This window comes from Carcharodon carcharias, chromosome 3 (genome assembly GCF_017639515.1).
Source record: "Carcharodon carcharias isolate sCarCar2 chromosome 3, sCarCar2.pri, whole genome shotgun sequence".
NCBI classification, from domain to species: domain Eukaryota; kingdom Metazoa; phylum Chordata; class Chondrichthyes; order Lamniformes; family Lamnidae; genus Carcharodon; species Carcharodon carcharias.
In genome coordinates this window covers 116,057,125-116,072,490 of record NC_054469.1, presented here as the reverse complement: position 1 = coordinate 116,072,490, position 15,366 = coordinate 116,057,125, and the positions used below count along the sequence as shown (strand labels likewise).

The following is a 15,366-nucleotide window of genomic DNA, read 5'->3' as shown; positions in this document are numbered from 1 at the left end:
TGATTTGAATAGATAGAAGGATCGAAGGGGCCTTTCATTCCTGAAACAGGGTTTTGAAAGATGGAAACATGCAATATGGACAATCAAAGCATTTTAAACTAGAAGCAGAAGCAGACTGTTTAAACCTTAGGGGGTATATATAGACAAAACATCATCAAAATATGCTTCACTCTTGCAACCAAGTAACATTCTCTTCCCACTTAAACAATTTGATTACATTCCTCCCCTTAGGTTGTCCCACATGACAGACAAATGCTAACATGGCCTCCACTATCTTTTTGCTCTCTGGTGTATTCAGAGTAGGTATATCACATGATATATACAGACCACATCCAGCTAATGCCAGAGATTCCCTCCAGATGACCAGACAGGTAAACTTGCCCCTTCCTAAAAAACCTCCAAGTTCTCATCTTTGAAATTTAGCTCTTTTCCCATGCACACATGGTAATAGAAACCATTTATAGAAAAACTATACTATATACACAACCATACACAAAACCATTTTAACTATTGAGATTTAAAAATAAAATAAAATTGTCATTACTAGAAAAACCATGGAAACTGTAGTATATGAATTATCAAGTTACAAATCAGTTCATATAAATGTAGAGTATGTGGAAATAAAGAAACAAAGCAGATCAAAATAATTTCTGAAGTTGTAAATATTCTACTAAATAACCACAGAAGTATTTGAGAACGTACTAGCACACTAACAGAAAACCAAGAAAGCTGTAGGAGGCCATAATGAAAATATGCAAATACTTTTAAAGAATATGCCTTATGCCTAGTTTATATTAGCGTAGACGTCACATCCTCAACTGCCAACGTTTAATAACAGGTCTTTAGTTAAAGCAATGGCTTTATTAAAACCAGGTTCCAATTGGAATTTTGACTTTAAGGGTTAACATCTATTGGACTGATATCTAGTAACACTCAGACATTGCAGAAACAGTGGGCTGAATTTTGCCATGAGCATTGGGAAGCCGACATGGGGGCTATCTCTGGGTTTCAACCCCACTTATTTCAGTTGTGCACCCATCGGCTTAATTTTACAGGACGCAGCCCAACAGCAGGCAGACTGGGGAGGCAGAGAGCCAATCAAAAGCCAGCATGTAAGGGACGCTGTGCCCATATTGGAAGTACAGCTACAATGACTAGAACACAAAAGGGAGCACCACAAAGAGGGGGATGGAAGCAGGAAGGTGCCGGAATGATTTTCTTAATCCCTAATACTTTCACCAGCAAGAACCAATGAGTGCTGCAGTTGCAGGCCTCTCGAACCATGACCACAGGCTTCCCGTTGCCTTCTGATTATTTACTGATCTCGTGTAAAGCTGGAGCAGGTCCTCCCATTGTGCACATGCCTCCTCTGAGCTAGCAATCCATGTACATTGGGGTCCCAGTTGCCTCTAGGAAAATTGGAATGGTGTGGGGAAAAACGCAACCTAATGACTTCTCTTAATTGGTTACCACCACTGCCATGTAGGTATCCATCAGCATTGCATAGTTTCCCACATTGGGCAGCTGGCTCCACATGTTTTTAAGAAACTTTCTAGCACCACCTGGATGACCAACCATCCCCTATTTTATGCAACTGTCCCAGATTTGAGGCCACTGCCCTGTGCCCTGGGTCGAATGTTGCCAGGACACGGTCTCTCCTGTAATTCAGTCCTTTAAATCTCATGCAAGCGCAGAACCGCTCTCCACCTGTTGAGAACAGCGGAATTCTCAGCTTTGGCAGTACCACCACCCCCACCCTGCCTCCCCTTAACAGACCCACATGCCGGAGGTGCCCCTTAACTTTATTTCTCTGCAAGAGTTGGTCACCCTGGGCACCACACCACCATTGCCACTCCTCCCACTTGTGCCTCCAAATCCAAATCCAAAGTGCTAAGAAAATTCCGGTCAGAATCACCATTAGCCTGTAAACTGCATTGGTGTAGATTTCAGGCAATAAAGAGAGTCAAAGAGAAGGACCTGGGAGTTTCTACTTACACCAAAAACATATACATTTAATTAACTTGGAACTGTTTTTGTGCTGGAGGAGATGTAATAACCAAAAACAAGTTAAACTTGTAAAGCAGGAAAATAGGACTGTGTAAATTCTGCAAAAGGTGTATTAAAATGCTCATGTTTCCTGATTATTTTGCTACACACCTGTTAAAATTTAAAAAGTCGCTGCTATGTAAAGCTGAATTATGCAGTTTGTGTTTTAGGATAGTTAAAATTAAACCAATTTCAGTATTCCTATTCTAAATGTGGCCCAATTAAGAAACCTGATTTTTGGATTGTAAATTAATTTCAATCTTCTTGAAGCTAAATTCTGCATTCTCACCCTTTTTAATTATTTGATAGCATTTGGAACATCAAACTGCAGGCATTCACAACAGAAACAAACATTACAAGTGGATGGAAACACATCAATTAATTCACACTCACCTGCACTTGATTTTACTATTGTTTTAATTCCAGAGTATACGTGAGGCACTTTGTTCACAGATTTCTGTTCTGCATCTTCAGCATATTGTTTCATGAGTAATTGTAAATATAGGAAAGCAACAGAAAGGGAAAAACAGCTCATTTTTAAAAAATCAGCTTCAATAGCAATTGACAATATGTAAATATATGTTTACATATGTCATCATGCTTCACCAATTCTTAGTAATATACCATAACCTTGAATTTTCCACAATCTGAACATGAATGTAATCAAACCCAGAATCTGCACTTCTGTAATCAAACCGCCACTGGCTTCATTATTCAGCACCTGGTAGTGGGGCTCATTAGCAAGGCAGCTCAAGGCCAGTTGTATACACCTCTGTTCAACCTCTTGTTATGGTGCATATAATTTTAATTAAGAAATAAACTCAGATGGTTGCAACATGAAAAGTCTTTCCCTTCCACTAGAGCTAGATACCTCATCCTAAGCACTGCATCATCCTCTGCTGTGCCTCCCTCCCCCAACACACACCTTTCCCTCCACTATCAAACCAGAGAGAAATCAGTGGAAACCATAAACCATCCATTTTCCCATCCCTCAAAATATCTCACAATGACACTCCTCTCCAAAGCCTCCACACTCCATCACTGCCATCCTAGTGCTGCCATTATCCAAATCCATTCTTTCACCATCACATCAAGGGGTGTCTGCCCAATGCTCCCAAGATTTCAAGATTCCTCTCCCACTCCTGTCACATCGTACGCCCTTCCCAGTGCTCTCACATTCTGTAACAAACTCATTCTTCCAGAGTCCTCAAAAACCTCAGAGCCAATGCACACAGTGCCAAACCATTGCTAGGTTTTACTACCTACCTGCAACATCCACCTTAAGATAAAACAGTTTTACAAAGTAGCAAAATTTACATTAATTTACAATATCATACAAATTTAGACAATTTGATAGTCAAGTTCGAAAATGTCACTAACACTCCTAAAACAACAAAAGCACAATTGGACTTAATCAAATAATTGTAAATCTGTGGTCCCAATAATATACTGTATGCTACACAAGAATACAATAACACAAGAAATTGGAGGAGTAGACTGCACGGTCCAATCGAGCCCCTGCTCCGCCATTCAATATGATCACGGCTGACAAAGGAAGGTCTATTATTTATTACATTCATAAATTTTCATTTACTTTTAAGGACATAACTTAATACCATTCTAACAATTTATCCAAGCGGATGAAACAGAAGATAGATGTAAAGCTGAAATTTTAAAACCAGAATTCCCACCTATAAAATTTCAAAACGCATCAGGACATCATGTCTCTCTTATTTCAATGGGAGGTTCCTCCAGAAAATACATTGTGGCGGGCTGATGAATAAACATCTACTGAGTGGTTTATGGCATGAATCACACACAATGGAACATCAGCAAAAACTACTCTAACAATGACACCGATCTTTTAGCGGACACCATAATTCTTCCAAGAGGGAGGCAACTCTTCAAAAGTAAAATGGCATGGGCTTTTAGCCAATTAACAATGTTATGTATTTTGTTATATAGTAGCCAAAATTATGCTGGGTCCTCTCCACTGATGCAAATACAGCAGGCGAAACTCTCATGCAGCCAACATGAAGACTGCTGAACCAGTCCTAAATTTCCAGAGATGGGGGTCATTTACATGGTTGTGGGGAGGGGAATGTGCTTTCAAGGTGCAAGTGCACATTGGTACATTGCACTGGGCCTCAATGAAACACATGTCAGCTCTTAACGGCAAGAGTTCAACTGAGGTCTTAAAAAGGATGTAATGGGTGTAAATCCCAGGCAAGCTACCACCCCCTGATACAGTTGAATGTAGCCAAATTCCTCTCCACTTTGCACCTTCATTGCATTTTACATGGAGTAGAACACCACTGAAATTGGATTCCACTCAAAGCTCTTCCCCAATCAAGCAATTTAACGACGCAAAGCTCTGATCCTGGAATGGAACTTCAGGGCCTTTATCTAAAAATTCCTTTGTATCTAAAAATTCAACTTAACCATTTATTTGAAATGTTGAAATTTTAGGTTAAAGAACTTGGGAGGAATTGAAGCACTTGCTCAAACATTACAAACAGAAGCTTCTCAAAATAACTCACATCAGAAGAAAAATTTTTAACAAAATAGCTTGCTAGAAACCAGCTGCAGTAGGTGCTCTGGCTACAAAAGACCAGCTTAGTAAGGCGTGTGTCAAGCTTGACTCATTATCACCATTCCCTCCTCCCACTCTCTGGGTTTTTAAAACGATTAGGAAGCTTTGTAAACGGAATGCAGGTACTGAAAATAAAGGAGACACATATATCACCAAATGGTTGCCCCTATTACACCCAGGATGGGGAGACCAAATGTAATAAGTCTCTGGCAGGCTGCTTTCTCAAAGAAAAGGAGTAGGATACTAAATTGTTTTAATTTTAAATACAGATAAATAGGGAGGGGGAAAATAGAAGCATTTTAAATTGATAGCACATTCCTCTTTCCAAAATATTCCACCCCTTCCATCTTTCAGGTGAGACATTAAATGCCTCTTGCCCTCAAGTGGGCATGGCTCTATTCAAAAAAAGAGCAGGGGATTTCTTCAGCTGTCATGGCTAATATTTATCCCACAACCAAAACCACTTAAAAAAGATTATATGGTCATCATCACATTGGTATTTGTGGGACCTTGCTGTATGAAAATTAGCTGCTGCATTTCCCTACATTACAATAGCATATACACTTTGCTGGATGTGAAGTGCTTTAGATACCCTGAAGTTGGGTAAGACATTGTTTTGCAAATTAATCCTCTCTCCTTTACCAAATAGCAATAGTTTCAAAAAGCTGCTGCAATTCAGAATAAACACCATCACTTCGTGTTTGTAGCAAACACAGGAGTTTTGAATATCTAAACTACTTCAGCATCTTAAGCAGGAACTGAAGTATTGGCATACAGACAACAGATTCACATCAACTGTTGCAACAGTAAGAAAATTATTTGAATGATAGCAATAAACTTATATTGGAAGCTAATATTGGATTGGTGAAAGATCAGTACAAATATTATTTGCAGGAACTGCACTAGAAACAGTAACCCATGGAGTTGGATTTTACGCTCCTCACCTGTGGGTTTGAAGGCAGAGTGGATTGAGAAGAGAATCTAAAATCCAGAAAATGGCCTTACTGCTGTCTCCCCACCCACCCCAACCTGTCTGAAATTTTAAGTTTTGGGGGGTGGTTTGGGGGACACAACAGGCAGACTTAAGGGTCTCGTCCCGCTGCCACCAGTACTTTAATCACAGTGGGAAACTGACAGCTTCAGCTGCACGTAGTGTTGGGTAAGGGGGTGGGAATATCTCGTGTGGGCCTTTGAACAGTCGGAGCTGAGGTGGGCAATCTTTCCCCTGCCACCCAGCCCACCTGACTTTTTAGCCTTCTGGCGGGGGTGGGGGGAGAAGGGTTTCCATAAAACCCAGCCCATAATGATGGATGGTTTCTGTACTTCCTGCACATCAAATAATTTTTTGAAAATCAAAATATCTTTAGTACCATATAATGCTGTTTCTACAACAAAGTCTTTAAACTGAGTAATTTCAATACTTTGAGCGGCGGGTACGGGATGCTTGTTAGGAAATACAGAGTTTTAAGTAAGTTCAATACTATTTGGGTGTGTTAGGAATAAGGCATATCTTTAAATTTAATTTTCACACACACACACACACACACACACACACACCAAAAGCAGTTAGTTCAGCTAGTCAGTGTGCTCTAAAGTTGCAAGGAGTTAGCAGAAGCAGTCCCAAACTAAAGTTGAAACCAGCTGCCAGGAGAAACTCGACAGGAGGGAGCTACAGGAAGCAGGATTCCCCAAGAAGACCTTCCAGTCAGAGGTAGAACAGGAGTCTGGAAAAGGTCCTGTTAAGTGAAGTCAAGAGTGAGGAGCAGAGAAAAGATCCAAGCTTAAAGTGAGAAGCTGCAGGACACAAACTTAAAGTACATCAGCTTGTGAGAAGCTAGGAAATCCAAGGAGGCAGCCAACGGTCTGCAACACTTTACTACGAGCATTTGAGACAGAGTACATAGAAGGAAGCTTGAATTCATGTGGCGATCCAGGGGAGAGGAACATCAGAAGGGGAGTTCGAAACCCTGGAGGTGGATCCTTGCAGAAGGCATCTGAGAGAAAGCATCGTTTGGGAGAAGATTCCAAAGCAGGCTCTTCAAGAGTGGAGACTGGAAACCCTTGTGTGAAAGCAATTGTTTGGCATGGCATCCCTTGGTTTCAAGTTGTGGTGTGTCTGACCACAGGTCGCCTTTTGGTTTACATGGACTATGTACTTACTGTGATTAAGAGAGTATAAGATAGCTTGTTATCCTTACGAATCTGTATAGGTATAGTTGCGGGTGAAGGAGCGTTGTACTAGTTAATCTTTTTTTCTTGTCAAATGAATATCTTCTTTTGTTAAAAGTTCATCAGCTGACTCATGTGACTCTGTTCAATGAATAATCTCCACGTTTCTCAACAAAAAAAAATCTATCAAGCCGGGTTCCACACTGTTATCGGACTTGTCCAGTAGTAACATCAGCTGGGATCATAACGTTATCGTCATGCATTAGGATAAAACACACCTATTAAACTTCATATTTTGAGTTATTCTGTCAGCTACTCTGGGGAGCTAAGCATAATTGTTATACACTTGTCTAAGATAGACAAATGAAAAACCTTAATGAAATACTGCCCACTGGTTCTTCCTGATCAGGAGTAGGCCATTCAGCCCCTTCAGCCTGTTCCCCTATTCACTGATGTTCTTCAGGGAAGGAAATCTGTCATCCTTACCTGGTCTGGCCTACATGTGACTCCAAACCCACAGCAATGTGGTTGACTCTTAACTGCCCTCTGATCAAGGGCAATTAGGGATGCACAATAAACACTGGCCTAGCCAGCGACGCCCGCATCCCAAGGGCGAATAATAAATAAATGAAAATCATGGCTAATCTGCAACCTAACCCAAATCCCTTAATTCCTTTGTTTAAAAATAGTCTATTGATCTCAGTTTTAAAATTAACAGCTGATCTATCAATTGGCATTTGCAGCAAGGTTCCAAACTTCTACACCTTTTGTGTGAAGTTTCACAATTTCAATCCTGAAAGGGCCGGTTCTGACTTTTTTGACACTGCCCCCTAGTCCTAGACTGCCCCATCTAAATTAATTAGTTTCTCCCAAATGATTCCCCTTAATATCTTGAAAACTTTGGTCAAATCATCCCTTAATCTTTTAAATTCCAGGAAAGACAGTTTGTTTAATCTTTCCTTGTAATTTAAAACTCATGAAGTCCAGGTATCATTCTCATAAATCTCTGCTATACTCACTCCCAAGGCTAATTAAAAGGTTTGGCACCCAGACCTGCTCAGTGCTCCAGATGTGCTCTAACCAGGGTTTGTATTGCTTGAGGATGACTCCCACTGGACTGAAGCAATAATTGATAGGGAGTTCAATATATCAATTGCTATTCCAAGGAAATTAGGTTATGCTCCAAATAGCCAGAAGGAAATAGATGCAGTGAGCTCAGGCCACGTAGATTTACAATGACATTTGTGGCAGGGTAATGGCAGTGTAACACCCACCTAATATTTGTTTTCAGACGTTGAAAATAAATTACAATATTTAGTTACATAAGAAATGAAGGGAATTGCTAGATGTGAAAAGACCCAGTCCATCTAGTCCAGTTACTACCATCCTGGTGGTCATGTGTTAGAAAATAATCGAGTGGTTGACTTAAGCACAGCTATTTCTCTCTATCAATTAGTCTACAAGAGCTCTACCACCACCAGCCTTATATTTGATATATATACTTCAAGCAAACCAAAATAGAAATACCAGAGGAAAATATCATTTACTTGTTGCACAGCAAAACAGAATTTAAAAAACTTAGTTTTGGGCTTGTTAATGAACATTACTGCAATATTGCCTCCTAAACAATATCTTTTTTTAAAATTATTAATAAAGCCCTGTATCTTGCTACTCAGAATTTTAATCAAAAGGATATAATGCAGGGTGTACCATAAAGATTTTAGCTGTAGGTCGTCATCTCCAGCCAACAAGTGATTTCTCCACACTTGCTCTGTGTCAAGTCCGTATCTTGATAATGCCCGCTGCCTCATTTTCGTAGCAACATCTTTCTCTCCAGAACTAGTTTCTCCTTCTTCATTGCAGTTATACAAATGTCTACCACAAGCCCACATCAGAGAAGTAGTTGGACTCCAAGCCAATGATATTCGCTCAAAGACGGTGAAATCTGACATCAATCTGTTGGGTGTCACCACAACCATGCGGTTCTGATTTGTTGGATGCCAAGCAAATGAAGCAATGTAGTTTTCACATGGTTGCACACTCCTTTCTATTATGGTGGGCTCAGTTTCATCTCCAATAGGTGTTGGGGTATGCTGCATATCATACAGGCGAATTATGTTACTATCGCGTGTCAACGTAGCTAGTAAACCAGTTCTAGTTGGACACCAAGTCACTTTTGTTAATGGTTTTGGTTGCTCAGTCAATGTCAACACTGGCTTTTCAAATTTCCTTAGGTCCCAGATTGCTACTTGACCTTCAAAAAAAGATGCTACACGATCATGGAAGTGCGGGTCAACAGTTACACCCTGAACAGCTTTTGTATTGACAAAAATTTTTTGGCTGGTGTTTCTCAAGTCAAAAATTGCAAGATTGCGATGCATGCCCGCCAGCAGCAGCTTTTGGTCTCTTGGGAGCCAGCAAAGGGAGAGACTTGCATCATTTTGGCCTAGTTCATACAAAGGCTTTGTTACAACAAGGCCAGCATCTGTATCACCAGCAGAAAGTCGAACCTTCTCTGCTGGGACAGCTATCTCTGGTGTATATTTGCTGCTGATATCCCAGATGAGTACTGAGAAATCTGCTCTGTGTTTGTCCAGTCCAGCAGCAAGCCAATTGCTGTCCACAGGATTCCAAGCTAATGTATTACACTGACGGGCATGCTTAGGAACAAATTCCTTTCCTATCAAATCTCTGCATTTAGAATTGCGATCTTGACCTAGGCTAGTAAGGACAACCCGTCCATTGGCTTGACCAACAGCAAGTAAACACTCTGGGTCATACTTAGGGTACCAAGCCACGCATTTCATATAAGGGGTGTCGGAGTTAATTGCTAGCAGTGTGGCAGTGGTGTCCTCTGAAAGTCTCAAAGAACCAGCTTTAGCTTCAAAAGTTCCTACTGATTCTGTACGATAGAGGCAAAGTTCAGAGTCACAAACAACAAATCTGTCCACATGATGAGGAGCCCAAAGGATGTCAGGTTTTGACCCACTCATATTTACTACCAGATCACCAGGATTCTTCCCAAATATTTTTACATCAGTTGATCAGCTTGATTGAAGGGAAACAAACACACAAACCTCAGTTTGTAACATTATGAATCTGAGAAAAAAAGAGAATTGCTTTGGATTATTACAATTGATAACTGGTTTCTTAGCTGTAGATAGCTCAAGATTAAGAATGATGTTTTCACCTATTAGCACAGAGACAACTATTTGTGTAACATTGAATTACAATCTTAGAGCTACAACGATATAAATTTGAAGTTTATGCACCTCTATTGCTTTCAGGAAGTTGGAGGCTTGTATGTGACAAAGCTAAGTTAAAGAACATTTTTAGGCCCCCCCCGCATCTACCGAAACAGATCACAAGTTAGTTAAGAATAGATTTCAGCAGAATGGCAGGGCAACATCTTCATAAATTTTTATTTTGAAGATTAAAAACTGGCACAGTAGACAATGTTAATTGATCCTTTCTCACCTGTCATAATAATAATGTTACTATCACAACAAACCTTGCATGCACATCACATCCTGTCCACTCAATGAAATTGTACGTCATTTTTTTTTGAGGGGGTGGTAGGGAAGAGCACTGAACAAACAATTTAAGGGGACTGCTGGAAGACAGACCTGGGGCGGGGGGGGCGGGGGGGGGGTGGAGAGAGAGAGAAGAGAGAGAGAGAGATGTCACAGGATAAGTTAAGAGGCCGGCTAAAAAAAAAATCATGTAGGATCTTTAGTTTTATATATATATGCAAAAGCAGACAGCACAATAGACAAAATTATGCTAAGTCTTTATAAAACACTTGTGAGGCCCCAGCTGGATACTGTGTTCAATTTTGGGCATTAAAAGCTTTAGGAAGAATGTCAAGGCCTTGGAGAGGGTGCAATGCAATATTTACTAGAATGGTACAAAATATATGTGGAACTTCAATTACATAGAGACTAGAGGGGTTAGGGTTGTCCTCTTTAGAATAAGAAAAGTTAAGGGCAGGTTTAATAGAAATGTCTAAAAGTATGAATTGGAGGAAACAGTCAGAGGCAAGATGCAAAGAACAGAACCCAAATTAAAATGAGGAAACATACTGTCTATCTCAACATAAACTTTCAAGGTATAATGATCTAGTTGGCATTGCACTCAAACAGCAACCCATAGATTGGAGGTTCAAATCCACCACAGCAAGTTGAAACTGAATTTAACAAGTTTAGCACTGAAAACTAACAACAAAAGCTGTGGCATTTTGTAAAAGCCCAACTGGTTCACTAATAACCGCTTTAAATTAATCACGTTTCTTTCAAATTATCTCTTAACAGTTTGTTTTTTTGAAATTAAGCAACTTTTCCACTGTTCATGGGATTTATGTTAAATGTAAACAGAATGCAAGGCTACAAATAAATAGAGCTGTGTTTCCCCCTCTCACATATTCAGTTTAAAAAAAAGATTTAAAAAATTTAAAGTTTCCCTCTAGTTCTTCATGAAATGTTGAAAAACTGTCAAGGAGATATTACTGGAAGTTGATGTGAATCATTTTGGCACTTGAGCTGATAAAATGCTACTGATGCATCCAGAGAAATTAAACATGCTGCATACACAAGACAATAGGATATGCTTTCCACTAGCAGAATACTTTTGCCGAGAGCAGCGTCAAGTCCAAAGCAAGGTTGAGAGAGTGGAACATTCAAATTAAAAAGTTTTGATAAGAATACCAAGGACACAAAAAGGGAATTCAATAGACATTTCACAGAAACAATTAAATGTAATTTTCAATGTCTTATTTTACATTTCAGATTTTGGTTTCTGATGGAATAAAAGCAGACAGTTTATTTTATTAAAAACGTTCTCAGTTATTCAACTGGTTCATTTTCTGTTTTATTTATTGCTAAGTCTTCCCAACAATAAACGATTATTGTGTGGGCCTTAGTTGTTTCTCATTAATAGTTTTCTAGCTGCTTTCTTCAGTTTTGATCTACATGTTATCTAGCTCTTTTAATTTTAGTTTATTGCAGTTTTGCTTTGAGCCACCCTCATACAGGACGACTGAAGCCCTCTCAGAGACGTGATCATGTCAAAATGGCTAATTGTAATGAACAGCAAAGAAATGCACTTGGTTATATCGCTGTAACAAGGTGAAAGCATGCTTTGAATATGAACATCTAAACCATATGCATGATGGAATAAAGAAGGTGCTTCAAGTCAAGACTATCACTGTCACAAACAGACATAATGCTGGGTTGAATACCATCATGTGAAGCAACTGTTTCAAAAGCAGTATTAAATGAGATCCCCAGACTCCAAACCATCGAGGAAGCCAATACAGGGGAACCTACCAGTTTGAAAAAAGTGTGACAACCTTTGACCCAGAAGCAGTACAGTAAGGAAAATTTGTAATTTCTTTACGTCTGTGGAATCTATAATTGTTTTTAAGAATGTTTGAAAAGGACTTAAGAATTTGTATCAATTGTAAAAGGGGTCAATTGTAATTTTCTTAATTAATAAATACTGGTCCATGTGACATGGTGACCCTTGACCTGAAAGCAGTAACAACTGGTTTGAAAGCATCTTGAAACAATTATTGGGGGATAGAATTAATAGTCACATGGAAAACATGGGTTGATTAGGAAGGGCCAACACAGATTTCTAATGGGGAAAATAGTGTTTTCCACTTGGAGTTTTTTTGAAGAGGTAAGAGAAGGGGCTGATTAGGGTAATGCTGTTGGTATAGTGTACATGGACTTTCAAAAAGCATTCAATACAATGCCACACAACAGACTTGAGAGAAAAGTTATAGCTCATGGAATAAAAGGGACAGTAGCAACGTAGATACAAAATTGACTGAGTAATAGCAAATAGGATATTTTTTGGTCTGGAGGAAGGTTTGTAATGGAGGAATTTCCTAGGGGTTGGTATTGGGACCCTTACTTTTCCTGATATATATTAATGATCTAGCACTTGATGTGCAGGGGACAATTTCAAAGTTTGCAGATGATACGAAACTCAGAAGCATTGTAAACTGTGAGGAAGACAGTATTGAACTTCAAAAGGACATAGGCAAGTTGGAGGGGTTTGCAGATAGGTGGCAGATGAAGTTCAATGCGGAGAAAAGTGTGAGGTGTTTAATTTTGGTAGGAAGAACATGGAGAGACAATATAAAATAAAGGGTACAATTCTTAAGGGTGTGCAGGAGCAGAGGGACCTGGGTGTATAGATCATTGAAGATGGCAGGACAGTGGAGTGAGCAGTTAATAAAGCTTATCCTGGGCTTTATTAATTGGGGCATAGAGTACAAGAGCAAGGTGTTATGCTGTGCTTATATAAGACACTAGTTAAACCTCAGTTGGAGTAGTGGGTACAGTTCTGGGTGCCACACTGTTGTAGGAAGGATGTGAACCCAGAAGAGGTTTACAAGGATGGTTCCATGGATGAGAAACTTCAGTTATGAGTATAGATTGGAGAGGTTGGGGCTGTTCTTCTTGGAGAGAAGGCCAAGGAGAGATTTGATAGAGGTGTTCAAAATCATGAGGGGGCTGGATAGAATAGATAGGGTGAAACTTTTCCTGTTGTAAAAGGATTGGGAACAAGAGGGCAAAGATTTAAAGTGATTTGCAAAAGAAGCAAATCTGATGTGAGGAAAAAAACTGAGTGAGTGGTTTGAGTCTGGAATGCATTGCCTAGAAGTGTGGTGGGTTCAATCAAGGCTCAAGAGGGCATTAGATGATTATTTGAATAGCAACAATGTCCAAGGGTACAGGGAAAAGGCAGGACAATGGTACCAAGTCATGATGCTCATTTGGAGAGCTGGTGCAGACACGATGGGGCGAATGGCCACCTTCTATGCTGTAACATTCTGAACTGGAAGGCAAGATACAAAAAAAAGTTGTATGGCCAGACACAGAAGACAAAGAAACTACTGCTGTAAAGACAAAGGAGAGCAGGGGTATAACAGGGAAGACATGTTTACAAGGAGCTGAGTGTTAAAAAAGACAGAAAACTGAAGACAGGATTAGAGCAGAGATTGTGAATTAGACAATTCTACAGCTATGCTTCAGTTTTGCCAGAGCCAACCACACCGTTTGAGGTTTATTAAAGAGGTCAGATAAAAGAAGTCTCTGGGATATCTATGCCACCAAAGCTTTGTGTGCCTAGCTAAGGGGGTTCTACAGGAGTGTGCCGTTTGGGTGATGACTGTCACCGGGGTCACTGATTGGACTTAGTCCTTGTCATCTGCAATGGTAGCTCCATCAAGTAAGAAAAAGATCCTACATTCTGGATACAGAATTGGAAAGATAGCGAGATTGCATGTGATGGCACATTTGTGCGAGGAGTACTAAAAATGCTTGTAATCTTTTAATTTAATATTTATTGTATCTGCTATTCCATGTGTAATTTGTAGTTCGTACTGACCTTAATTTGCCTATTATTTCATGTTTAATTTATGTGGATTCAGATTCATATTAAAGTAAAAGCTACAAAAAGTGGAACCTTGTTGGTAATTTCTTCATTTGATTGGGTGGGTGGTCATTTGGTAAATTTGGCTATCTTGGCTTACAGATCCACTTCCCCTATGGGGACCATAACAAAAGGCAAATTGCTTCCTTAGCATCAGGAAAACTTTCAAAAATCTGGTCAACAGGAGGATGTTTTTTCTAACTGTTGAGATGACTGCCTCCCAGTCTGATTTGATCTATGCATGATGGTATGAAGGCTGCAATCCAGAACAATGGTGATCAATCAGACAGCTTTGAAATCTACACACTGTTGTGAAAACCCATTGCTGTAAAGCAGCAGCAGAAAGAAAAATATAATACCCACCTAATGTGGAAAGTATATCTTTACAAGGTCAGATGGAAAACTCTCATTTGTTACAGTTCAATATTTAAAGAGAAATCTGAATACCCAGCAATATAAATCAACAGAACTACACCATGAGATTTCACGTTTTCCAACAAAAACATTATATTTAAAAGAATTAAACAAAATAAGTAGTCTTAACACCATAAGTTATAACTATGTATGTTACGCAAAAGAGTTTCCTCTTACTCTCCCCCACCTCCCAAACATTTTCCTTAAAAGACACATCAATCCTAATGTTATTTACTTCTATAGGAACCACCCAAAAGTATGCCAGAGTCCTTCAGAAACTACTTCAGTCCCCCTCAGTTCCAGCTATTCTCAGAAGCAAAACTTTAATTTACCATCTCTTGACTATGGATGCCTCAGCCCCTTCTTGTGGTTACTTCCTCAATACTTCAAAGCTAATCTGTGGGTTGCTTTCTTTTACCACAAGACTCTTGTGAGGACCACTGTAGATTTGTTCCACTTGTTGCAAGTTAAAAAAAACTTCCAATTTGTTCCCTCATGAAATGGCCAGCCAGCAGGTTGAGGATACAAATTCAGTTTCAGGCATCATTTAATTAACAACTTTTTATAAAAATCTTCAAAATGTTGTTGCTAATCAAGTGCCCGTTTTTATTGACATTAATACTCATACATTTGAGTGTCAGTGACTTCAATGTCCATCACCAAGGGTTGCTCAGTAGCACTACTGACCGAGCCCAAATGGA

The 15,366-nt window shown here is 39.5% G+C and overlaps 1 protein-coding gene across 7 annotated transcripts in view; it reads right to left on the bottom strand.

Moving 5' to 3' along the window:
- mios (missing oocyte, meiosis regulator, homolog (Drosophila)) overlaps positions 1-15,366 on the bottom strand; it is a 72,819-nt gene that overhangs the window by 46,108 nt on the left and 11,345 nt on the right. For all 7 annotated transcript variants that reach the window (XM_041183670.1, XM_041183673.1, XM_041183675.1 and 4 more), the window contains 2 exons: positions 8,505-9,907; positions 2,440-2,535 (listed from right to left, as the gene is read on the bottom strand). In XM_041183670.1, the coding sequence (XP_041039604.1) occupies positions 2,440-2,535; positions 8,505-9,801 (1,393 nt within the window). In that variant the 5' untranslated portion in view covers positions 9,802-9,907. The remainder of the gene's footprint in view (positions 1-2,439; positions 2,536-8,504; positions 9,908-15,366) is intronic.